Source organism: Rhinolophus sinicus, chromosome X (genome assembly GCF_036562045.2).
Source record: "Rhinolophus sinicus isolate RSC01 chromosome X, ASM3656204v1, whole genome shotgun sequence".
NCBI lineage: Eukaryota > Metazoa > Chordata > Mammalia > Chiroptera > Rhinolophidae > Rhinolophus > Rhinolophus sinicus.
Window position 1 is genome coordinate 29,226,211 of NC_133768.1, and position 26,402 is coordinate 29,252,612.

Consider the following 26,402-nt stretch of genomic DNA (forward strand, 5'->3'; position numbering starts at 1 on the left):
CTATCACCACAATCAAGGTAATAAACATATCCATCACTTCCAAAACTTTTCTTGTGGTCCTTTTCTTTGTGTTTTTTTTTTTGTAGTAAGAATGCTTAACATGAGATTTACCCTCTTAACAAATGTGTAAGTACACAATACTGTGTTTTTAACTGTAGGCACTATGTTATATAGGACATGTCTAGGATTTATTCATCTTGCATGACTGAAACTTTATACAACTCCCCAATTCATCTTCCTCCCAGCCCCTTGTGACTGCCATTCTATTCACTGCTTTATGAAGTTTGACTATTTTAGATTCCTCATGTAAATGAAATGGAATCATACAGTATTTGTCTTTCTTAGACTGGCTTATATCTCTTAGTATAATGTCCCCAAGTTTCGTCCATGTTGTCATATATTGCAAGATTTTCTTCTTTTTTAAGGATGAATAATATTCCACTGTCACACACACACACACACACACACACACACACACACACACACATTTTCTTTATCCATTCATCTGTCGATGGACATTTGGGTTTGGATTGTTCCCATATCTTGGCTATTATGAATAATGCTGCAGTGAACATGAATGTGATGATATCTCTTTGAGATCCTGATTTAAATTCCTTTGTATAAATACTTAGAAGTGGGATTGCTGTATGTTATGGCAGTTCTGTTTTTAATTTTTTGAGGACCCTCCATACTGTTTTTTCATCATGACTGCACCAATTTACATTCCCACCAACCGCATACCAGTGCTCCCTTTCTTCCATATACTCACCAACATGTATTATCTCTTGCTTTTTGTGTAACAGCCATCCTAACAGGTGTGAGGTGATATCTAATTATGGATTTGATTTGCATTTCCCTGATTATTAGTGATGTTGAACACCTTTTTATATACCTGTTAGCCGTCTCTGTTGTCTTTGGAAAAATGTCTAGTTAAGTTCTTTGGCCATTTTTAATTGGGTTATCTGTTTTGTTTTTTAATTATGGAATTATAGGAGTTTCTTATATATGTTAGATGTTAACCCCTTATCAGATAATGGTTTACAAATATTTTATCCCACTCCATAGGTTGCCTTTAACTATTGATTGTTTCCTTTGCTGTGCAGAAGCTTTATAGTCTGATCTAGTCCTATTTGTCTATTTTTGCTTTTGTTGCCTGTGTTTTTGGTGTCATAGCCAAGAAGGCATTGCCAAGACCAATGTTAAGAAGCTTTTCCCATATGTTTTCTTCTAGGAGAATTACAGCTGCAGGTCTTTAATGAATTTAAGTCTTTAATTCATTTTCAGTTGATTTTTGTGTATAGTGTAACATAGGGTCTGATTTTACTCTTGTGTGTATAGTTATCCAGTTTTCCCAACATCGTTCATTGATGGGACTCTCCTTTTTCATTGTATATTCTTGTCACCCTTGTTGAAGATCAGTTGATGGTTTATTTCTAGGGTCTTCTATTCTTTATTCTGTATGTCTGTGTTTATACCAGTACCATACTGTTTTAATTACTGTAGCTTTGTAATAGATTTTAAATCAGGACGTGTGATACCTCTATCTTTGTTCTTTTTTTCAAGATCACTTTGGCTATTCTGGGTCTTTTGTGGTTCCATATAAATTTTAGGATTGCTTTTTTCTCTATCTGTAAAGAATGTCATTGGGATTTTGGTGGGGATAGCACTGAATCTGAAGATTGTTTTGTTGTATAGCACATCTCTAGTACTTACTCATCTTGCATAATTGAAAATTTATACAACTCCCCATTTCATCCTCAACTTTGTATGGACATTTTAACAATATAAGACTTCCAATCTATGAACAAAGACCATCTTACCATTCTTTTTGTGTGTCTTTTAAAATATTTCACCAATGTAGTACAGTTTTTGGTGTACAAGCTTCTTATTTCCTTGGTTCTATTTATTCCTTAGTATTTTACTCTTTTTCATGCTATTGTAAATAGAATTGTTTACTTAATTTCCTTTTCAGATAGTTTGTTGTTAGTGTATAAAAAAGCAACTTTTTAATGCTGATTTTACATCTTGCAATTTTACTGAATTTATTAGTTCTAACATTTTTTTGTGTGTGGGGCGGCTGGGGGAGGTATTTAGCCTTTTCTATACCTAAGTTCATGTTATCTACAGAGATAATTTTACTTCTTCCTTTCTGACTTTGATGCCTTTTATTTTTCTTGCTGTGTCTAGGACTTCCTGTATGTACTATGTTGTATAGAAGTGATGAAAGTGAGCATCTGTGTTTTGTTTCTGATCTTCCAGGAAAAGCTTTCAGGTTTTCATCATAGAGTATGATGTTAATACGGTGGGCTTGTCATCTATGAATTTTATTATTTTGAGGTGTTTCTTCTATTCCTAGTTTGTTGAGAGTTTTTATCATGAAAAGATGTTGAATTTTGTTTAATACTTTTTCTGTATCTATGGAGATGATTATATGATTTTTCATCTTTCAACCTATTAATGTAGTATATCACATTTATTGATATCTGCATGTTGAACCATCCTTGCAGCTCAGGATAAATCACACTTGATAGTGGTATGTGATCCTTTCAATGTGCTGTTGAATTTGATTTGTTTATATTTTGTTGAGGATGTTTTGCATCAATGATCGGCAGGTATATTGGTCTGTAATTTTCTTTTTTTGTCATATCTTTGTCTGGCTTTGCTATCAGGGTAATGTTGATATACTAAAATGAGTTTGAAAGTGTTTACCATTATAAAATGTCTCTCTTCATCTACAGTTTTTTGTTGTTATTTTAAATTCTATTATGTCTGGTATTAGTATAGCTGCCCTAGATTTCTTGTAGTTGTATGCATGATATATGTTTTTCTGTTTTTTTGCTTTCAGTCTATTTCTATCTTTGAATTTAAAGTGTATCTCTTGTAGAAACCATATAGTTGGATCTTGTTTTGTTTGTTTTTAAACCTGATCTTATAATTGCTACCTTTTGATTGCATTGTTTAATGCATTGACATGTTATTACTGATATAGTTCGATTTACATCAGCCTACTTCTATTTATTTTTCTATATATTTCATGTCTATTTTTGTTCATCTATTCTGCCATAACTGCTTTATTTTACAGTAAGTGAATATTTTCTAATGCAGCATTTTAATTTTTTAAAATGACTTTTTAACTGTATTTTTGGAGTTATGTCCTTAGTGGTTACATTAGGGTTTACCAAATTCATCTTACCATAATCAGATTCAGATATATGCTAACTTAATTCTACTGAGACTCACAGTGTTACTCTTATATAGCTCTATTTCCTTTCCCCTTTTTTGTGGTATTTTTATCATACATATTATATCAATAGTGTTACAATAATTAATAATGTTATAATATTTGTGAATTTTTTTTATTTTGTGTAATTTTTATAATCTTAAGAAAGCTGAGAGAAGAAAGGGCAGTATCAGTTTTCTGGGGCTGCCATAACAAAGTACTACAGGTGAGGTGGCTTAAACCACAGAAACTTACTTTGTCACAGTTTTGGAGGATAGAAGTCCAAGATCAACTGTGTTGGCAGATTGGGTTTCTGAGCCCTCTCTCCTTAGCTTGCAGATGGCTACCTTCTGTGTTCTTACATGGTCTTTTCTCTGTATGTGTAGATCCCTGATGTTTCTTCGTATGTGTACATTTCCTCTTTGAAAGGACACCAGCCAGAATGGAGTATGGCCAACTCTAACGGCCTCATTTAAACCTAATCACATTTTAAAGGCTCTATCTGTAAATACAGTCACATGGTAGGAGTACTAGGAGTTGCAGCTTAAACATACGAAGTTTGGGGTGGGGGGGGGGCACAATTCAGCCCATAACAGACAGTATATATTTATAGTTTTCATTATATTTAAGCCATTTATTTATTATTTCTGTTTTCCATTATTTGTTCCTATGGATTCATGTTACCTCCTGGATTTTCACAGCCCAATCCAGGTTCACTCTCAACCATCTCATTTTTTTATTTCTATTTTTTGGCAGAAATACAAATGTACCATAGCATAAACTATTATAGGGTAAATATATTTGTATTTGAGTCAAGAAAAAGAACTTTGCACACCATTCTGTATCTCCTCTTTCCTCCTTGGAGAAATTGCTGTCTTGACTTTCATAGTAATCAGGAAAGTGGCATGCACAAGTGTGCATCTCAGGGCACTGGAGTTTAGTCTTCCCCATTAAAAAAAATTCATGTGGCTTTTAAATGATTTACAGGTTCCTTCACCATCTCTTTTCCTTACAATCATATGTTGAAGAACATGGGCTCTTTGACATGCATTTGCCAGTAGTCTGGATTTTGCCAATTTCATTTTCATGCTGCAGCTTCACATGTTCTTTTGTAAGTTGTCTGGTTTGCTAATTGGCAGCTAGATACAGCAGCATGGTTAGGGTCATGTTCAATACCTTTGACATGGAAATGATACATTCTTTTATCAGGAAGCATGTAAAATCTTTTTGTCTGTTTTTGAAATGTTAGCAGCCATTAACCAATGCGTATATTCATTATTCATTGGGGGTTGCAAAATAGTGATATCCCATCTCTATCATTGCTAGTATATGAAATATATTAGTTGGAATATTTTTATAAAGAGAACTTCCCATGATCTATTTGGTTATTCAATGCTATGGTTCATGTACGAAAAGTAAGATAAATACTTGTATTTAATTTTTCCCTTTTTTTCTTTCTTTTTACCTTTTGACCCTCTTCATCCATTTCTCCCATCCATCCCATGCCCACCTCTGGCAACCACCAGTCTGTTCTCTGTATCTATGAGCTGGTATTTTGTTTTGTTTTGTTTAGATTTCATATATAAGAGAGATTATACCGTATTTGTCTTTCTCTGTTTGACTTATTTCTTTTAGCATAATATCCTTGATGTCTATCCATGTTGTCACAAATGGCAATATTTAATTCTTTTTTATTACCCATCTCTTCACCCCCACTGCCTCTTGTCAACCATCAGCGTATTCTCTATACATCTGTGAGTCTATTTCTGTTTTGTTTTATTTGTTTATTTGTTTTGTGTTCTTAGATTCTACATATAAGTAAAATCACATGGTATTTGTCGTTCTCTTATTTCACTTAGCATAATACCCTCTAGGTGCACCCATGTTGTTGCAAATGGGAAAATTTTATATCTTTTTATTGCCGGTAATATTTTATTACACACACACACACACACACACACACACACACACACACACACACACACAGAGGGTGCCAAAAAAATGTATACACATTTTAAGAAAGGAAAAAACTGTATTAAAATTACGCTGATGGTAACCACTTTGAGCACCTCTTGTAATTGTAGAAGTCAAACGTGACTTGTATTCATCTTTTGTTATCGCTATATAGTATTACAATTTTAATACATTTTTTTCCTTTCTTAAAATGTGTATACTTTTTTTGCCATGTATGTATGTATATATGTGTATATATATATACACATATATACATACATATATGTATGTATATATATATATATATATATATATATATATATATTTATATATATGACAATTTCTTTATCCTTTCATCTATTGATAGTTACCTAGGTTGCTTCCATATTTTGGCCATTGTAAATAATGCTGCAAGGAACATAGGTGTACACATACCTTTTTGAATTAGTGTTTTTGTTTTCTTTGGATAAATACCCAGAAGTGGTATTGCTGGGTTGTATGGCAGCTCTAGTCTTAATTTTTTGAAGAGCCTCCATATGGTCTTTCATAATACTTACACCAATTTACTGTCCCACCAGCCGTGTACAAAGCTTCCCTTTTCTCCACATCCTTGCCAGTACTTGTTGATTTTTGGATGATGGCTATTCTAACAGGTGTAAGGTTATATCTCATTATGGTTTAATTTCCATTTTCCTGATGATTAGTGATGTTGAGCATCTTTTCATATACCTGTTGGCCATCAGTATGTCTTTTTGGGAGAAATAATCTATTCAGATCTTCTGCCTGTTTTTAAATTGGATATATATACACATATATGTATATATATATATGTCCATATGTGTACATGTATCCCCACACACACACACACACACACCAGGGTGCCAAAAAATGTATACACATTTTAAGAGATGTTATCTATGTATTACTTTTCAGAGTTGAGTTGCGGTAGCAATGTGTAGTATGACATTTGCTCAAAAGGTTGCATTAATCAGATGAATGCTAGCATTACCACGTGACAGGCAGGACAGTCAAAGAAAATGGTGGAAGCACGGTTGTCATTCGAGCAGCACAAGACCATTTTGAAGTGGTATTTTAAATTCGAGAACATCGTGAAAGTACAGCGACAATGGAGGTGTGAGTATGTAACAGAACCTCCAGCATGACTAACAATTGCATGCATTCATGATAAGTTTGAGACACATCGTACTGTGTGAAGAATTCGAAACAGCATGCACAGCAGTACAAGTAGATACTTTGGTCAACATTGCTCAAGCAGTAGTTCGCCATAATCAGACGTGTCTGGATGCTGATGGTAACCACTTTGAGCACCTCTTGTTATTGCAGAAGTCAAACATGACTTGTATTCATCTTTTGTTATTGGTATATATTGAGTATTACAATTTTAATAGTTTTCCTTTCTTAAAGTGTGTATACAGTTTTTTGGCACCCTCTGTATATGTATGTACATGGTGTGATCAGAAAACATGGTGAATGTTTAAATTTAAAAAATCATTACAGTAAAAGACACATAGCCATTAATCCCCCTCAAAATACTTCCCCTTGCTTCTAACACACTTATCCCGTCATTCTTGCCACTTTCTGAAGCAGTTTTGGAAGTCCTGTTTCGTGAATATCCTTACTTCATCCTCCATCATGGCAACACTTTGTGTCACATATCGCTTCTGGTACGGCAATTTCTGTCAAATAAAAACATTACGGTGTGTCCTCATCCACCTTACTCACCGGAACTGGCACCATGTGACTTCTGGCTCTTCCCCAAAGTCAAAATGACCATGAGAAGAAATGCTTTGAATAGATTCAGGAGATTGAGGCAACAACAGCAGCACAACTAAAGACTTCACAAAAGAAGACTTCCAGAGCTGCTTCAGAAAGTGGCAAGAACGATGGGATAAGTGTGTTCGAAACGAAGGGAAGTGTTTTGAGGGGGATTAATGGCAATGTGTCTTTTACTGTAATACAATTTTTTTTATTTAAACATTTACTGTATTTGTTGATCACACCTTATATACTACATATACGTTCTTCAGTTGTTCGGTTCTTTACATATTTTCCATATTAGTCCCTTATCGGATATATGATTACAAATATTTTCTCCCATTCTGTAGGTTGTCTTTTCATTTTGTTGAGGATTTTCTTTGCTGTATAGAAACATTTTAGTTTGATGTAGTCCCGCTTGTTTATTTATGGTTTTGTTGCTTTTGCTTTTGCTGTCAGATTCAAAACATCATTGTCAAGGAGCTCACTGTCTATGTTTTCTTCCAGGAGTTTTATGGTTTCAGGTCTTATGTTCATGTTCATTGTGAGTTAATTTTCATGTATAGTGTAAGATAGTGGTCAAGTTTTAGTCTTTTGCGTGTGGCTATCCAGTTTTCCCAACACCATTTATTGAAAAGACACCTTTGCATAATCTTGGCTCCTTAGTTGTAAATTAATTGACCATATATGTGTGGGTTTATTTCTGTGCTGTCTTCTGTTCCATTAATCTATATATCTTTTTATTGCCAATTCCTTACTGTTTTAAATACTATAGCTTTGTAAGATAGTTTGAAATCAGGGCACATGGTGGCTCCAGCTTTGTTTACCCACCTCATTTTTCAAATTGTTTACCTTTTCCTTTCTCTTTCTACTGTCCTAGTAATTCCATTACACATATGTTGGTGCACTTAATGGTGCACTATGTATGTATGAGACTGTTTTTTTCTTTATTGTGTCTCTCTGTGTTCTTCAGATTACAATCTATTAATCTTCAGTGGTTTTTTTTTTCCTGCCACCTCAAATCCACTGTTGAACTGCTTTAGTGATTTTTTTCATATCTGTCATTGTAGTTGACAACTCCAGAATTTCCATTTGGCTCTTTTAATAATTTCAGTCTCTCTTTTTTTTTTTTTTCCCCCAAGTCAAGTTGTTGTCCTTTCAATCCTAGTTTTGGACGGTGCAGTTCAGCTTCAAGGTGTTGTCCTTTCAGTCTTAGTTGTGGAGGGCGCAGCTCAGCTCCAGGTCCAGTTGCCGTTTCTAGTTGCAGAGGGTGCAGCCCACCATCCCTTGTGGGAGTCGAACTGGCAACTTTGTGGTTGAGGGGATGCGCTACAACCAACTGAGCCATCTGGGAGCTCAGCGGCAGCTCAGCTCAAGGTGCCATGTTCAATTTTAGTTGCAGGGGGCAGAGCCCACCATCCCTTGTGGGACTCGAGGAATTGAACTGGCAACCTTGTGGTTGAGAGCCCACTGGCCCATGTGGGAATCGAACCGGCAGCCTTCAGAGTTAGGAGCATGGAGCTCTAACCGCCTGAGCCACCGGGCCGGCCCTCAGTCTCTTTTTTTGATATTCTCTATTTGATGTTCTTCTATACTTTGGAATTAATCATTTTACTTGACCTATTTTCAAGTGCACTGGCTCTTTTACCACCTCAGTCTTGCTGTTGAGTCCCTCTAGTGATTTTTTATTTCAAGTATTGTACTTTTTAAGTCGAGAATTTATAATTGGTTCTTTTGTATAATTTCTCTTTATTCATAGTCTTTATTTGGTGAGACATCATTGTCTGTCGTAGGTAGAGTTGAAGATCTTTGATATATTTTGTGGATCTAGCTAGCTACTGCAGCCCTGCTTACGGGCACCTTGTTCCCCAGATCTTCCCTTTATGTTTTATCAGGCTCTTATTTGATTCAACTGCTGTAGCAGCCTCAGTACAACTGCTACTGATTGTTTCAGAAAAACGTCCTGGGGATATGTGTTTTCCTTTGAGTCAGGTCAAATAAAGACAACACCTTGCAAATTGAGTTTTTCCAGGGAGCTGCAAGACAGGTTAAACAATAACCATGCCTAGGGATTGGATGTTTTAGAAGAGCTCTAATCTCAGTATGTCCCCTCATGGGGCTGCAAGCCTGTGGGTTTTTACAACTACCTTGGTTGCAAGGCTGCTAGTTTTCAAGGCTACTGCCCAGCTATGCAGAGGAGGATGGGAGTTGCAACATAACAGGCCTAAGGCTACAGATTCTACTACTTTTACCAATGTTTGGCTGTTTTTCTTGAATAAACACTGATCAGATTGTTGCAAGCTTTTTCTTAATTAACCAGAGTTCAGAAAATGTTAATTTGACAATTTTTTTCCAGTGTGTTTGTAAGCTTTTATAAAGGGGTGAATATATGGTGGGTCTAACTCTGCCATTCCCTGGCTTTCTTTTCCTGCTATCCTAGTTTTATTGTTTAAAGGATGCTTTTTGTTTTAAATTAGACTCTTGCTTCTCAAAGTGTGATCCTTGGATCAGCCAAATCAACAGCACCTGGGAACTTGTAGAAAACCAGACTATCAGGCCTATTCCAATCCAGTTGAGTCAAATCTGCCTTTAACAGCATCTCCAGAGTATTTGCTTGTACATTAATGTTAGACCAGGGCTGGTCTAAGTCAGGATTGCTCAAAGTTTAATCGGTAGACAAGCCATTTAAAAAACATTGGGGGAGCTTTCTTAGGTGGAGGTTCCTGGAACCCATGCCAGACCGACTATGTCAGAATTCACGCAAATCGAAGCTTGAGAATCTGCCTAACAAGCTCTCCAGATGATGATCATACAACTGCTTTAGAAACTGCAGTAATCAAATAGGATTTTTGTCCATTTTAATGGCAATTTGTATTTCATGTTTACAATTAATGTGTCTATTTTAAGGAAAGCATGTTTACTATAATTAAGCAGGGACTTTTCAAACAACCATATTTTATCTCAAAATCATACATGTATAGTATATGAAAAATTTAATATTTATTATATTGGTTTAGTCTTTTTATTTGTGTATCAAATTGTATTATCCTTGTGATTGTTTTTTAACCAGAACAAATTGTCTCCAAAATAACATGGCCCAGTGATTCACTTTGGATTTAAAATATAAAGAATATAAAGATAAAAATATAAAGAAACATTGTAAATTTCTCTGCCTCATAATCTTATGAGATTTAAATGAGAATTCAGTGCCTGACTTTAAATTTGAATTATGCTCTGGAGAAGAATTCTTCCTACATTTGCTTATCTCTAACTTTACAATGATACAAGCAAATCAAGTAGTCTGATACATACATGTTTTACATGGTTCATAGTTTACATTTTATTGCAGTTAATCTTGTTTAAAAGCTTTTAGTATTAAATATTCATATAATTCCTTACAACGCTTATATGAAAGCATCAGAAATATCAAGTTCAAACAAAAGGACAGAAACTGATGTTAACATTCATTATATTAACATTAGGACATATGTATATTTTGCATTTTAGTTTCTATATGCAGTTGTGTTTGTATTTGTGAATGTGTTTCAAGACTGAAACGTTTGATTAATTTTATTATTGATCTGTTTTTTGTTGTAGAGCTATTGTGAGATCTTAATAACTGTTACATAATTTAAAAAAAAGATTTATTTTAACAAATCAAGTTTGGATAAATTTGTTCTTAACAGTATTATGCAGATTCTGTTCAACTCTGCAGGTAGAATTAGACATTCATTCCTGACATGGTTATTCATGACATCTTTCACCTACTGCTAGAATATCATTTCCACACTATCTTCCAACTACAGTGTGGGCAACCTAAGGTAGAGAGGATAACATACTCACATTTGTATTTTCCAGCACCTAGTCTTACACCTAACATGTAATGGAATCTCTCAAACTGTTTCTTGAATAAATTATCATATCATAAGAGCATTATCATATAAGATGGAGTAAATTTCTGTGTGATTCCAGAGGATGGCATAATTATTAAATCACTGATTAACTAGGTACCCACATCTCATGTCCACTCCTAAAAGAAACATTTCTCTTTTTTGGAAATAGGATTAGAAATTATTAAATATTTACAGCTCTAACAATGCATTAAGTCCAATGTGTGATTTACTCATTGTTTCTGGAATATAATTTGGGTGGTCATTTATGTTCCAAATTTTCATGAGAATTCAGAGTTGCCTTTCCACATAAAAGAATATTATTTTTTACATATTTCCATTTCAGATTTTTCTCTTCTTTCTAACATCTATGTTTTGAGTTGCAGAATGAGAACTTGACTTTCTGAACTGTAATTTATTCAGATTCTAATTATATTTGATGAATGATGAAAAAAATTAAAAGAAGTATGTTTGTGCTCATCTGACTTTTGTTACAGTAGGATCCAAAATAATCCTTTTTTTCATTGGTTTTAGTATCATGTTGGTGGAATCCTCAAAATTTATCTCTCTGACATCTCAATTAATTGCGTCTGGACAATTCCCCAACCGCAGGAAGCACGGGTAAATGTCTGTAAATTCTGTGCTTTTAATTACTGAGGAAAAATTCTGACAAATTCAAGTAAACTTTTTATATAATTACATAATAATTTTCCTTTATTTGAACTATGTAATTTATATATAATTTATAATAGTCACACTTATTCTCTTATGTGGTACTAGGTTTACGTGCATGAAAGTTGAATAAATATGCACATGATCATGGTACTCAGGATCTATGAAATTGCTGCAGATGTTCAATTAATGAATACTGAACCATTACTCCTAGGAGAAATACATACAGTCACATAGATTATAATTGTAAATCTTAAAAAGAATCCGTCTTAATAGATTCTACTTTCTGTACTTGACACAAAGAAATTGAGGTTCAGAAGTGTTAAATGATTTGTCTGAGGCTGTGCCACTAGCAGGTACCAGAGAAGGGTTTCAGACCCTGTCCCCCTAGCCCCAAAGCAGGAGTTTCTTATCCTTCTTTCTGTACTGCTCTCTACCATCTCCATCCTCTGGTCATATATGTATGAGAACTGAAACAAAAAAGCCCAGCGTCACCTTGTGTGACCTCAGCTGGGAACTTGGCTTGACCAGTGACTGGAACGTTTTGCCACTTTGTGCATTTCCGCAAACAGCTCTTAAAGCCACATGAGTATTGATTTGTGGATTACAAATCAGTTTTAGCAAGAAGGTGAATTTGCAAATAATGGCATTCATGGATAATGAGTATCTACTGTATTTAAGCTTATTCTACCTATGTTATGAGGTCTATATTTAGTTTAGAAAGAAACATTGACTTCTGAATAGAGAGGCAGAATTCTTTTAAGTTAGATTTCTTTATATTTCTCTGTTTTAAACTACGGTTGATCTTGAACAACTGGGTTTGAATTGTGCGGGTCCACTTAACATGGAGTATTTTTTTCAAAAAATACTGTTAAATGTGTTTTCTCTTCCATATGATTTTCTTAGTAACCTTTTTCTTTAGCTTACTTTATTGTAAGAATACAATATATAATACATACAACATGCAAAATATGTGTTAATTGGTTATGTTGTTAGTAAGGCTTCTGGTCAACAGGCTATTGGTAGTTAAGTTTTCAGGGAATCAGAAGTTACATGTGGATTTTTGACTGCATGAGGGTGGACACCCCACACCCCCAATGTTGTTCAAGGGTCAACTATATAGAATAACTATTTAAAGTGATGTAGAATAAAAATAATTACCAAGGTTAAAGAAAGTCAGGCAGAAAGAAAATAATGCAGGTATCCATTAATGAAATGCATGTACCTTTGTTTCTGTGTAATGCTTGATAGTATCAGTGTCATCCATTCAGATGCAAAAAAAAAAATAAAAAAAAAAAAAAAAAATCCCAGGAGGCAAAGATTTGGCCATGTTGATGCCACAAGAGTTTCCAATGTTAAAGTCATCAGAAACCATGAAAGTGATGGCGCAGATCTTGCTTAGATTAAAATGATATTGGTTAGTTTCCAAAAGTGAATTGTATTTAAGCCAGTAATTTTGCTAGTTTATAAGAATTGCATTTATTATAAAACATTTGATTTCTTTGTTGGTTTTTCTGTGAGAAAAATTTTTAAAGGAGAAATCATTTTTGTCTTATTGCATTTGTCTTATTGAAAGCTGATTTCATGCTTAACTAAGGCATTCAAAGTCTTCCTTTCACATTCTGCTTTTGTGAGCAATAAAATATGAATTAATACATTGAGCTATAAGACAACATTCTAGATACCATAAGAATAGAGTATTGTAGGCATTTTATGTTAATTTCTTTATAGTATATAATGCTAGTATTGCTAAAAAAATAAACTTCATTAAACATTTTCCCCAGATTTTAATCTTTTCAGTCCCTTGCTTCTTGATTGGGAAGCTTTGTGATCATAGATTGTGCCTGAATGGCCTTGAAATAATTTCTTCACATTAACTGCAAATAATTTATAGTACATGTATTAAACTAGAGTCAGATCTCAAAGCAGTGCTATAGGTATGTGTGAGCACAAGGAACAAAGTTAGATCAGTTTAATGAAAAATTGAGTCTATTTTCACAGTTTGGAGTGCAGTATAGGAACTCTGTATCCCCAATTTTAACATGATATTCCTTCATGCAATATTCTGAAGTGGTTTTGATTAGGCCCAGAATTCTAAAACTATTGAAGCAATAGATTCTCAAGCTACAGGTAAAGCCATCTTCTTTTTATGTTATGTTCTTCAAATAAAAAACAAAGTGGAATGAGCAGAGTGGTATGAAAGCATTTATAATTTAATTTTGGAAGGAAAGGAAACTTTGGAAATACTCATCGAAAATAATTGTCAACTTAGGTTGAAGTACGGCTTTAGAAGAGTGTCTACGATGGTTTCAAAAATTATTGATCATTTTTTCTCATGCAGTCTCTTCCATTTGTATTTATAATATGACATGTTCTTATTTCTTCTCTCAAGTCTTCCTCTGAGAAAAGAATATAAAGATGCCATACCATTGAGTGTTGCATCAGGGAGAACATGATCCAACATAGAGTAGTCAGGCTTCTTCCGATTAACTCTCAAAGAATAACTCAGAGCCATTAGTTTAATGGATGGAGGACTTCTCCTGTACACCTCTCTGAAGTCTGTCTCCCATATCAAATCAAGAGGGGTGGGGGGGTGGGGGGGTGCTTGTAAAGGCAAAAGCTACATAGTTTCTCAAGAAGGGCTAGCCCTTGGTTTGTCATTTCAGCCCTGGTATGGATTGAATGCTGAGCCCCAAGTCCATATGTTGAGTTGAGATAGAACAGTCTCAAGTTCATCAAAAAGGCTGTTTGTTGTTTTTCTTTTTCCTGACAATTCTGAAGAGATTTATTAGAAGCAGTTACCGTGGCTCTTCTGTCTGGGGTTCCGACTGCTTACTGTATAATATCTCCAGGCTCTAGTTCATGTAGCAGGCAAGTCTTTGTTCACTTTCTCAAGGATCAGCTAAATACCCACTTAATAGGTAGCAAAAAGGAGGAAGCACAAGGGTAAGAGCGTGCCCTTTCTCTGGTAGGGAAGTATCCTAGCACGTTTGCTTGTAGCCCATTGGCCAAATCTTAATCAGGTGACTGAAAGTAGCTGGAAGGAAAATTGAGAAACTGCTTTTCTCTACATACACATTACAATAAAATGAGGGTTTTTGTCAGTGAGGAGGAAAAGGCCAGTGTTTACTGATCAGATAGGCAACCATCAGCTTCTACCATGAGGGGACACGAAAGAGACTCATTTTATCTCCAAATAGTGCAGTTACCTAATATTTCTTCAGTCCAGCTCCATTGGCATAATGAGGACCTTTGATCTTTCAATGTCTTAATGAAATAATACTTAGTAATATTATACATCCTGTTTTATTTAAAAAAGAAAAAAACTCTCTCTAATGTTTGTCTCGCATAGATTCCCAGACACAAATTGTAGAATATGCATTTTAAACTATGACCAGAATGGAAGTCTGGTGTTTTATCTCTATGATTCACTTTTGTATGTAATACACCATATAATAAGCATAACAATGTCTCAATATAATCCTGGTCTGCTTACTAGGTTTAATCAGGAAGGTAACATAATAGAACAAGAAAAGGTTTTTAAAAAATCTCCTTAAACTGTCTATTTTTAAGAGCTTTTTAAATATATCCCTATTGTCCTCTTTTTAGGCACATGGTAATATTACACTTACCCAGTGATAATTGAAGTTAATGTGTGGCCAATGGCATGTGAGGAGAAGTGCTGAATGCCTTTTCCAAGTGGTAGCATTAACTCCTTTGCTGTGACATTCAGATATATCCGAATGAATATTTACCTCCACTGGTGTTCAAGTTTACCCTACAAGCTCAAAAAAACCTTTCCCTCTACTGCAGAGTTCAAGTACATATCCATAAAATAGTTAAAATATCAACTTTTGATTTTTTTGTGGATTTTTGACACATTTTGAAAAAGTAACTTGAAATCAATTAACACAGTGAAAGGGTTAAGACCGTTTGAGCTGTTATCCTGTTCCCTTTCCCTGCCACAATGATTAGAGAAGCACATATAGAAATGGATCTCTGAGTGCATCCTCTCCACCTAGGATGGAGTTAGTGATAGCAAGAAATGAACTGTTGTGTTAATCCACTGAGATATGGGGTTGTTACTGCAGCATGACCTGGCTTATACTCCTCAGAGTCACTTCAGCCAATATGTCCCCAAATAATAAATTTTGTCTTCTGAAATGAGCAGTGAAGTGCTGAAATTATCTTTCAGGTGGCATAAAAATGATAGTCTCCCATTAAAATAAAAAACTGACTATCTCTAAGCTGCTGCTCTTAAGCAACAGATACTTCTACAGCAGCACATTTGAAACCACATGGATGATCAAACTTTATATTCTTCACACATTTTACTATGGGAACATGCTCCATGTACATAAGCAACAGGAGTTAGGAAGTTTTTATTCTAATTATCTTCAAAGGATTATCAGGAAGGATCAGGACAGCGGACTGATTTTAGCCACACTTTTAAATTGAATGACGTATCAGGAGTGCTCAGAAATGAGCACTTTGTAAATAATTTCCTACAGTGATAGAACTAGCTAGTTTTTTCCAGCGACATTGAATTATTTATCATTCAACAAATTCTTACCAAGTGCACCGCAAACACTATTCTTAGTACTGGAGAAACATAGGGATAAATAAGCCACAGTTCTGATCCTCAAGGAGCCCACCATCAAGTAAAGAAAAAAAATATCTACACAAATGGAGGCAATTGTTTAGGACAGAATATATTTAGTAGTATATGTTATACAAAAACAAAACAAAACAAAAAAACCCACAAAACACAACAACAACAAAAAAACAATGCTCTGCGAGCTGATTGGCAAGGAGTATCACTATCTTTTTATAGAGGTCTTTACAAAGGAGAAGACATTTAAGGAGAATAATAGATACTAAGCACTTTTGTTTTCCACGCATACACTATACTCTGGTGTTCTCCTTTATCATATACCAATTGGCATCTGAAATAGAAGAGCTTGATGGCCAGAATCTAGAGAAGGGGGAGAACTTGTGTACAAGTATAGAAGGAGCGTGGGAAGAGGGGGTTACAGAAGCAGTCAGGTGGGGGACAGGTCAGGGGAAGTACAAGACATATACTTATCCATATGGACTAGAGGAGAATATGAATTAAGGTTGAAAAGGTGTTGAAGTGTTTATCATTGTATTTCTTGCAGAACTACTGTGCATGACAGACTGTATACTACATGAGCTTAGGGGCGTCATCATTCATCGCTGTGTCCCAGAATAGCTTGGCCCAGAATAGCCCCCCAAAGGAAAGAAGACTCCAATAGAGATGTTTTTCTGAGTACTGATTTTTGCTAAAAACCCCAAAAGGCTGGATCCTGGAGATGTATGATTTTAAAATATTTCGTTCTACTACACTGAATAATTAGTACCAATCATTAGGTTGGTATAAAAGTAATTGTGATTTTTGCAATTATTTTTAACCTTTTAAACTGCAATTACTTTTGCACCAACCTAATAGAATTAGGCAAGTCTCTAAGGAAAGCAGAGAGAATCGAAGGCTATACACTAAGAGTAACAATCTGCCATAATCCTCTTGCTCTCTATTAGGGTTTCATACCTGTTTTCAATGTCATCAGGCTCTTTGGCTGTCTGATGAAGCCTGCTATACTTCACAGAGTAGTGTTTTATAAATACACAAAGTAAAATACAAGGATTACATAGTATCTTAATCTGCTTGGGTTGCTATAGCAAAATACCATAGAACGGGTGGCTTAAACAGCAAAAGTGTATTTCTCATAGTTCTGGAGGTTGGAAGTCCAAGGTGGCAGCAAGGTTAGGTCTCATGCTGTGGCCTCTGTTTTTGGCTTATGAGTGGCAGCCACCTGGCTGTGTACTCACATGACCTCTACTTTGTGCACACATGGAGAGAGAGTGAGCTCCCTGGTATCTCTTCTTACAAGGACACTAATTCTATTATAGCATCATCCCTCCCTTATGACCTCATTTCTAACCTAAATTACCTTCATATAGTCCCTATCTCCAAATACAGTCATTTTGGAAGTTAGCTTCCACATATGAGTTTAAGAGGGACACAATTCACTCTATAGCATAGAGGAAACTAATACTCCAGTAGGTTATCAAAATATTTAAAAACTGTAATATATGAAAATACATACTTCTTCATTAGCACAATACATAATGAGATCTAATGGTGGAGATAATAACTATCGTACTTTAAAAGTAGTACTTGTTTCCCTGAAAATAAAACCTAGTGGGACCATCAGCTCTAATGCATCTTTTGGAGCAAATATTAGTATAATACAATAATAATATCGGGTCTTATACTAATTTTTGCTCCAAAAGACGCATTAGAGCTGATGGTCCCACTAGGTCTTATTTTCAGGGAAACACGATAATGAACATAAATAATAGCTCAAGATATGTGCAAAACATATCTGTGATTATTTGGAGACAAAGTCATAGTACAGACAATACTACTGTGGTTTGGTTTAAATTGCTGTTAAGAGTTACTGGAAGTCAAGGTAAAATGTTTTCCCATTTAAATTTACAGATCCTTTCTATCCTTGAACTCCAGGTTTTCACCCCTTGCTTTAGAGACTCTTCAACTGCTCACGGGCCAAAGTGGTACTAAAAACAGGAAACACCCATTCTTACTGCCCTCCAGATGGCCACCAGGTTCCCCCCCCCCCCTCTTTTTTTTTAAGAACTCTCGGACACATGGAAGACGGAATAAATCTAAAAATTGATCCTCTTACATTCCTTCCCATGGTGCATAAAAACTTGACTTGAACCAGATAATTTGCTACTTGGTATGGACACAGCCCTGAATGTTGGCCCAGGAGTAGCTGTTCCCTGCTGGGAAAGGCTTGAGTAGGAAGTCATTCTTGGGGCTGATTTATTATTCATGCTCTGAGTAGAAGCAGTTCAATGTCATTTTGATTATTTCACTCGCAAAAAGCTGCATGCCACTACTGCAGAGGAGCAAAGGAATGTCATCCTTCACACCTCAAAAGTAGGTTCTATTCCCTGATTTTGGCCCCACTACTAAATTAGCAGAAAATATTTTGCTACTTGATCTATAGTATTTTGTACAATTTTAGCCTCTTTGGATGCTATTTCTTCCTTAAGACCAAGGGTTTAAACATGCTCCCTCTGCCATAACTTCAACAATAATCCATGAGCATCAATGAAAATGATAGCATGGACTGAGGTGTGGGGAATAACAAACAGGTAAATTAGTTGTTTTCTGTCTTTCGAACATGCAAGATACGGGTTCTGTAAACAAGTTGGGTTTATCACTGAATTTCTAAACTCAAGAACATTGATTAGGTAAAACAGAATTTTCTTGAGCCAGATTATTGTATTTAATTTTTTCTGATGTCTCTGAGTTAATCATGATACTCATTAGCTTTTGAACAAGTTAATAAAATTCCTGGGTCTGCAAATATTTTCTGTCTGTCTTTACCATAAATAGTACAGGTAACTCAATTTTACTGGGTTTGAGAGTCTCCTTTGAGGATGAGCCAACTTTCTGATTTATTGAAAAAGTACTTTCATTAGCTGCTCTCCAACAAAATATGTAAAGGAAAGAAAAAGGAGATGAAGCCCAAATTACTCTGCTTTTCTATTCACTATGAAAAAAAAAATGACTGAATGGCTAGAAATTGCAAGTATGGAACAAAATGAGGTTTGAAGATTACCTAAGGATTTTAATCAGGCATTCTACCCAGAGCTCCATTGTCAAAGACATGGCACTGGGTCTGTACATTGAAAAATAAGCATTTTTGTTGGTTTTTTTTTTTCCCAACTCTCCATATAGTCTCCCTTGTAAATGCTAAAATATTCATCTATTATATCTGTGATAGCCTTAAAATATCTATCAAATGCTCGAATTATATAACATATTAAATGTTCTTCACTTTCAAAGAAAAGGTATTACTTAAACTGCTAATCAAAATGCCTGTGAAGTAGAAGTAGAGAATAATTATAAGATGTGGTAAATAGCCTTATTAAGAATTTGGTGTAAGGAAAAGACTGGAGAAATGGCATAGATATGATTAAAAGAACTTTACTTGGAAATAGTCAATATATTTTTACTGTATCAAATTTAGTCAAAAGCAGATGACAAGGTGAAAAAATATGATTGTGTTGTATTCTCAGAAAAAAAATCAGGCAGACAATATCTGAGAGCCCAGATAGTAATTAACGGCTTGTAGAGCGAAGTAGTCGTGAATACTAAGTGAAGAGCAAATTGGGGAAAATTGATGAGTTCTGGAAGACTTGGAACCTTTCAAGGGAGGCAATTGCTTTAGGCTATGATCTCCTAATTAATCTTCAAAAATGCAACCAGAGATTAAACAGCTGCCCACATCTCCTTCTGCCTTTATGAGAAAGAAGCAAATGTGGAAAAAATAAGCTGAGAGAAGAAAATTTTTTAAGACATCAAGATCTGGAGCCATTTTTGGAGAAAGTAGATTTATAGTCCTAAGTTGAGACCATCTGCTTTTAAGTGTCAGGATTTTGGTTATTATTATTATCAAATGTTTACTTCTGTATGGTACTTAGGAATTGTTTTTACCAAATTTTTAAAAATGCTGATGGAAATATGGATGATTGCTACATTGCTTTTTTTCATTTCTCTTATTTTTAAAATTTCTAAAAGACTATAAATATAACATGATATATGAAAGAAACCTATGGTCTTCACACATCTTATTGTAGGTAGCCATAATTTTTAAGGATCTGTAAGATTTAATTAATATAGAGAATTGTTTTTGAGATTTGTTTGTTTTGTTGACGTTTTTCTATTTATTTACGATAGTGATGCTGGGAGTAGCGAAGAAGATGATGTTGGTGAGGGCTCTTCTGATGTCCCAAATGAGTTAAAAACCTGTGAGTACCTCAGATGAAAGCTTTTATTTCTTTTCATGTCTTATTTTTATGTACAGAGTGCAATAGCAAATGAAACTACAGACAGAATAGCAAACCCTGGGGATTGCTGGCTGAATGGGAGGCCCAAGTGTTGGTCCTCAGTCTTTTCTGTGCATGACCCTTTGGAGGACTCTGCCCACATCTTTCCTTTCACTACTGGGTCTTAGTTTCCTCACCTGTACAATGGGTGTATTTAGATAAATCACCTTTATGTTTCTTTTGGGTTATTCTGAACTGCTTAAACCTATTTAGGTGACAGGTATCACCATATTTTAAATTATAAGGATTACGCCTGAAACTAATATAAAATAATATTGAATGTCACCTATAATTAAATAAATGTGTGTGTGTGTGTGTGTGTGTGTGTGTGTGTGTGTGTGTGTGTAGTCACAGGATGTAAAGTACAACATAGGGAATATAGTCAATGGTATAGTAACAGCTTTATATGATATCAGATGGGTAGTAGACTTGTTGGGGTATCACTTTGTGAGGGGTGTAAATGTCTGATCATTATGTTGTTTGATACACCTGAAACTAATAATAAAAATAAAAAATTGTAAGGAGAACACAGCTTGCTTTGTTTTGTGAAATAACTATAGATTTAGAAAATATGGATAGAATGATAGATAGGAAAGTAGATAAAGGAATATTCTGGTTATCTATAGCTATACAGAATAAGCTACCGCAAATGTGGTAGCATTAAACAATAAAAATGTAATATGATTAATATCTGTCATACTTCTGGGGTGACTGGCCTCAGCTAGGTGACACTTGCAGTTGCAGTCAGATCGAGGCTGGAGCTTGTGTCACCCCACAGGCTTTCTCACTCGCATATCTGATGAATGCCTTTCGTCTGGGACTCCAGGTGGGGCTATTGGCCTGGACACTTCCATATGGCCTCTCATGTGGCCTAGGCTTCTTCACAGGATAGCAGCTTGATTCTAAAAGCAAGTAAACCGGGAAGAGAGATAATTAGGAGGAAATTGTATTACATTTTTTGATCTGGTGTCAGAAGTCACACTGCTCGACTTGCTCCATTCTAGCATACTCTTCATTAGGATCAACTCCCTAAGACTGGCCCACCTTGTCACCACATTTAAGGCAATGTTGAAGAATTTGTGGACATGTTTTAAAACCAGCAAAAAGATTATATATACTGTATTTCTGCTTCATGTTGTCACTCCCTGTAATGTGAACCATTATGTAGTCCCCCCAAATTTTGAAATTTCTTCAGGGAGCACTTTGCTATTTATATGTGTTTATATAAGCTAATTTTTAAAAACTAGTGAAGTCCCCGTTGTGAAGAAATCATGTATTAAGGCATCTTTAATAGGACGTCATAATTATACCTTTTTTTTATTATCTCAAGCTTGCATTGGGGTCACCCATAGTTTTATTAACAAATGTGTGTATTCTCTTTCTAAATTTGTGTGCTAAGGCATTGAACATTTGTTTCTTCATCCCCAAACTGTAATGACTAATTGAAAAAGCCACTTTATTTGAACAGCACTTATGAAATGATAGGTAAATAAATTGCTTCATGTTTTGGCAGCAATTAAGTCCAGCTTCATCAGAGAGTTCTTCTGCAAGTCACATACTCTTTACCTGGGAGTGGAAGGATCTTCAAGCCTGGAGCTGTTCTTTCTGCCCTTTGACTTGCGGACACGCTATTGCATCATTTTGCTCAGCAACAAACAGGTGCGAACAGAACTGTGCCGTGTGCTTTCATCTCGGGATGGTACTTTAATGGAATGACTAGTACAGGCAACTAGATGGCAGCTGAAGACTTTAGAATAGTACGAGATAATAATTTCAGCCCTCTGGTAGCTAAACAAAGAGCTTACCCTCAAGAATAAGCAGAGTGCATTACACTAGTCGCGGGTACATTTTATAATGGCTGCATAAGGAAGTTCCATGAGAGTAGAGGGAAGGCACGCCTGACCTTGCTATGCCGCTGTCTGTACTAATCTGTGGCTTCCTAACAAATGACCAAACACTGAACGGCATAAAACAACACACATTTTCAGTGGCTCAGAGATGTAACATGACTTAGATGGGTCCTCTGCTCAAGGCCTGTCATTTTCAGTAAGGGATTGGCCAGTGCTGGGTTCTCCGAGCTTCATTTGAGGAAGGAGCTGTTTCCAACTTCTCTCACGTTGTTGGCAGAATTCACTTCCTAGTGGTTCTGGGATCCATGCAACTTGCTTCTTTAAAGCAAGCAAAGGAGAGAGACCAAGAGCGGGAAAGGAGGGAGGGGAAGAGGGAGCTAGACAGAGACAGAGAGAGAAAGACAGATTGTCTTCAGAGGGAAAGTTTTATGGCATTATCCCTTTCCAGAAAGACACTGCAGTGTATTGACCTGAGGAGAGGGAATTTATAACCCCCAGGAAATAGCCCCCAAATATATCAATTATGTACTAATTATGCAGTATTTTAAATGCGTATGCAGTGAAATGAGTGGTACCTCGGTTTTCCAATGTAATCTGTTCTGGAAGACCATTCAAATTCTGAAACGTTCAAAAACAGCTGACAGCTAGGCCTCAGGATCTTGCACTCAGCGGAAGCCGCGTGACATGTTTGACTTCCAAGGCGTGTTCGAAAACCGAAGCATTTACTTCGGGTTTATGGTGTTTGTAGACCAAAATGTTCATCAACGGAGACGTTCGAAAACCAAGGTACTACTGTAATGGTAATTAGAAAGAGGTATTGTATTTACCTGGTGTCTATAAGACCATTTACATGTGAAAAATAATGCAGCCTATCAAATAATGTAAAGCATAGTTTAATTTTACACTAAAAATTACCATTTAGGAAGAAAACGCTATTTCGTAGTAATACTAAATCTTGCTTTTTATTTCCCTGTAAAGGAGTTCAGGATTTAACTGAATTCCGCTATATATATAAAAATTTGTGAAAAATAATAACTGTAATATAGGAATCAGTACTTTGATCAAATGCTTCACAATCCCTCATTTATATCAATTGATAATATACCCATAGACAAACTCTGGGTTTAATTCTTAATAGCATAGTAAGGAGGTTGATTTTATTCTTTAAATTAGACTATTGGAACATTAATATTTGTTTCCATAAATTTTATCTAAATTAATCAAAATATACCTACACTTGGTATCTCAATTTATTAAAACATGACTTTGATTACATATATTTTGTCCTTGTCAGAAAAAATATTAAGAAAAATAATCACAAAATTATATTGCTATCAGTTGAGAAATAATGTCCTTAATATGAAAGATTGCATTGAATTACAATCACATCTATTAATTTATACATTCAATTGTATTGCTAATTGTATTGAAATGCAATTACACACTTAAATGATAATCAGACATCCAAGTCCACCTAGTTAGCTCCTATTCTTATTAAATGTGATAACTGCTTTGCCATTAAGAACCACCTGTTGAAAACTAATTAGGCCTCAATTTGATAGCTTGCCATGTGTAAAACAGAAACATTTCTACTAACACTGCTATCAAGGAAAGACCATTTGTTTCACTTTGGCTATTCCAGTCGAACTTTCAAATACAAAATGAAATGAGTTATATAACAGCTGTTTGCAAGTAGAAATAGTTTCACAAAACTTCCATCAATGTTCATAGAAATTCTTACCTTAGGGAAAAACCCACAAAAGCCCTAAAAATTCATACTTTCAAATGCCAAAAATCCAAAGAAATTTCTTCTCTGTGTGGATGGGGCCAGATTAAATCATGACCTACCACCCGGTCACGGAGAATTTGCATCTGTTGGGAGGAGAGTTTGACAGACCCCCATACAAGGCACACAGACACTGCAAAGCACGAAGCTTTGTCTTGACTTTCTGCCTATGGTAATACCAGTTGTTAAATACATTGTGTGTCACTCTGGCCATCTCCCCTATGTTTTCATAAATGAATAGAACCACTCATCTTACTTTTTGCACTATCACTCATTTCATTCTCCCTCAGTCTTTTGTATTTTTCTGTTTCTGCTGATGTAGAGATTAAGCTGGCAATCTCTATTATGTGTGTATTTAAATATTCTATAATCAATTTGCAACTTTTTCAATCAAGCATGCAGATTTTAATAATACTGATTTGTGCTTAATTTTATTGCATGTAAAGATAAAAACATCAAGTTATATTATGCTAAAATCTGTATGTAATTTTCATTTAGGTAAACTAACTTCAGTTTTATGAAAGTTATTTCTATAGCTGGAGGTACTATTATTTGATGGTAGTTTACTTCATTTTTCATGTTTTAAAACAGCATGTCACATTTCATTTGCCCTCACCAAGATGCTGGTTGCAAGGCATAATCTCTCCTTGTGTACATGGTGTCCGGTGTCCTGGAACATTCCACTAATTTCTATAACACAGCCAGACAGATTGTGACCATTTCTAGAATGGATAGAATAATGCATTTCTATATAATAGCAGAGGCAGGAATAATTGGCTAATAAAGGAGTTTGGTCAAAAAGGTCGAGTAGAAATTTGCCAGTAAAACAGTGTTTGGACAGGGAAGAAGTGTGCTCAGAACATTTTAAGAACATGAGGCAAAATAGCTAAGCATGAAAATCAGGGACACTTGAATTGCTGATTTTGACAATGGTTTGTTGGAAGTGACAGAAAATGTGTTGGATGGATAGGTCAGACCGATAAAGAGGATAGCAGTGAATTTTAAGTTGGATAATTAAATTTTATTATTGTGGAAAGCAGGAACCCAATGGAAGGTATTGAGCATAGGCATGATTTGATTTCATCTTTGTTTTAGAAAGCATCTATAGAGTCAAAACAGAGTAGATTAAGAGTTGGAGATAGAAACTGGAGACTGAAAGACTGGCTAGGAGACTTGCAATCTATTACACTCCTCAACTTGCTACCGTTCCATACTGCTCTCTGCTTTTCCTTTACTAGCAGTAAGGACAGAGAGAAGGATGTGAGAAGCAATGGTGAAAGAAGAGGTAATGATGTTGGCTTTGGGGGAAGGAAGAACAGCACAAGAGAGAATTGTAAAGAATATTGATACAAAGATCAATCTTAATGACAGTTCGAGTGATGTTCACACTTGAAGGGAAGCAAATTTTCATTTACTTGCAGAGCAAATTGGTGGCAAAAAATTTGAATAGAAACTGTTTTGGAAAATGTGTTGACAAAGGAGAAGAGAGATTGTTGATTTCACTGCCACAATGACTTCTAGAGTCTAGGCCCACCTTCCTGTTAATGGATGAGGTCTTTTCCTACAACATACCGTATATTTTTATTAAATAATCAGTTCATATTTTATGCCATTTAAATATATGTTGCCTTCTCAAAATGTCTGTGGAATAATCTCTCAGGCATGCAATTAAGATTGTGTTAAAATTGTGTTAAGGAAGTTGAACTTTTTAGTGCAGGCTTACAAACCTTTTTATATGTCTTCTTCTTTCCCTTACTGAGTCTCCTAGCTAAATCATTCTATGAAAAATAGTACCGTGTTTTCCTCAAAATAAGACCTAGCCAGACAATCAGCTCTAATGCATCTTTTGGAGCAAAAATTAATATAAGACCCGGTCTTATTTTACTATAATATAAGACCCGATCTTATTTTACTATAATATAAGACCAGGTGTTATATGATATAATATAATATAATATAAACCGGGTCTTATATTAATTTTTGCTCCAAAAGACGCATTAGAGCTGATTGTCTGGCTAGGTCTTATTTTTGGGGAAACATGGTATTTTAAAAGAAAAGTGATTACTCTGAATGGTCAGTTTCACATTACAACTATGGCAAAATCAAATAGTCACCTACAATGATTAATAGTCAACTACCTAGATCTCTCTCTAGTGTAAGAAATTTAACAGTTTAGAATTTTAGCTTAGCTGTCATATGCCTGTGTAGCCATCAAAATAATATACTGTTGTTCAGCCAATTCAAACAAATAAATTACAAAACATAGCAAGATCTAGGCCCAAGATAAGAAAATAAGATAAGTAGAATTTAAG

General features: G+C 35.2%; 1 protein-coding gene across 1 annotated transcript in view; it reads left to right on the forward strand.

Moving 5' to 3' along the window:
• The window catches only part of CFAP47 (cilia and flagella associated protein 47), a 374,794-nt gene that overhangs the window by 205,278 nt on the left and 143,114 nt on the right, over window positions 1–26,402 (forward strand). Inside the window, exons 40-42 of the mRNA XM_074323826.1 lie at window positions 11,374–11,460; window positions 20,306–20,376; window positions 21,968–22,113. Of these exons, the coding sequence (XP_074179927.1) occupies window positions 11,374–11,460; window positions 20,306–20,376; window positions 21,968–22,113 (304 nt within the window). The remainder of the gene's footprint in view (window positions 1–11,373; window positions 11,461–20,305; window positions 20,377–21,967; window positions 22,114–26,402) is intronic.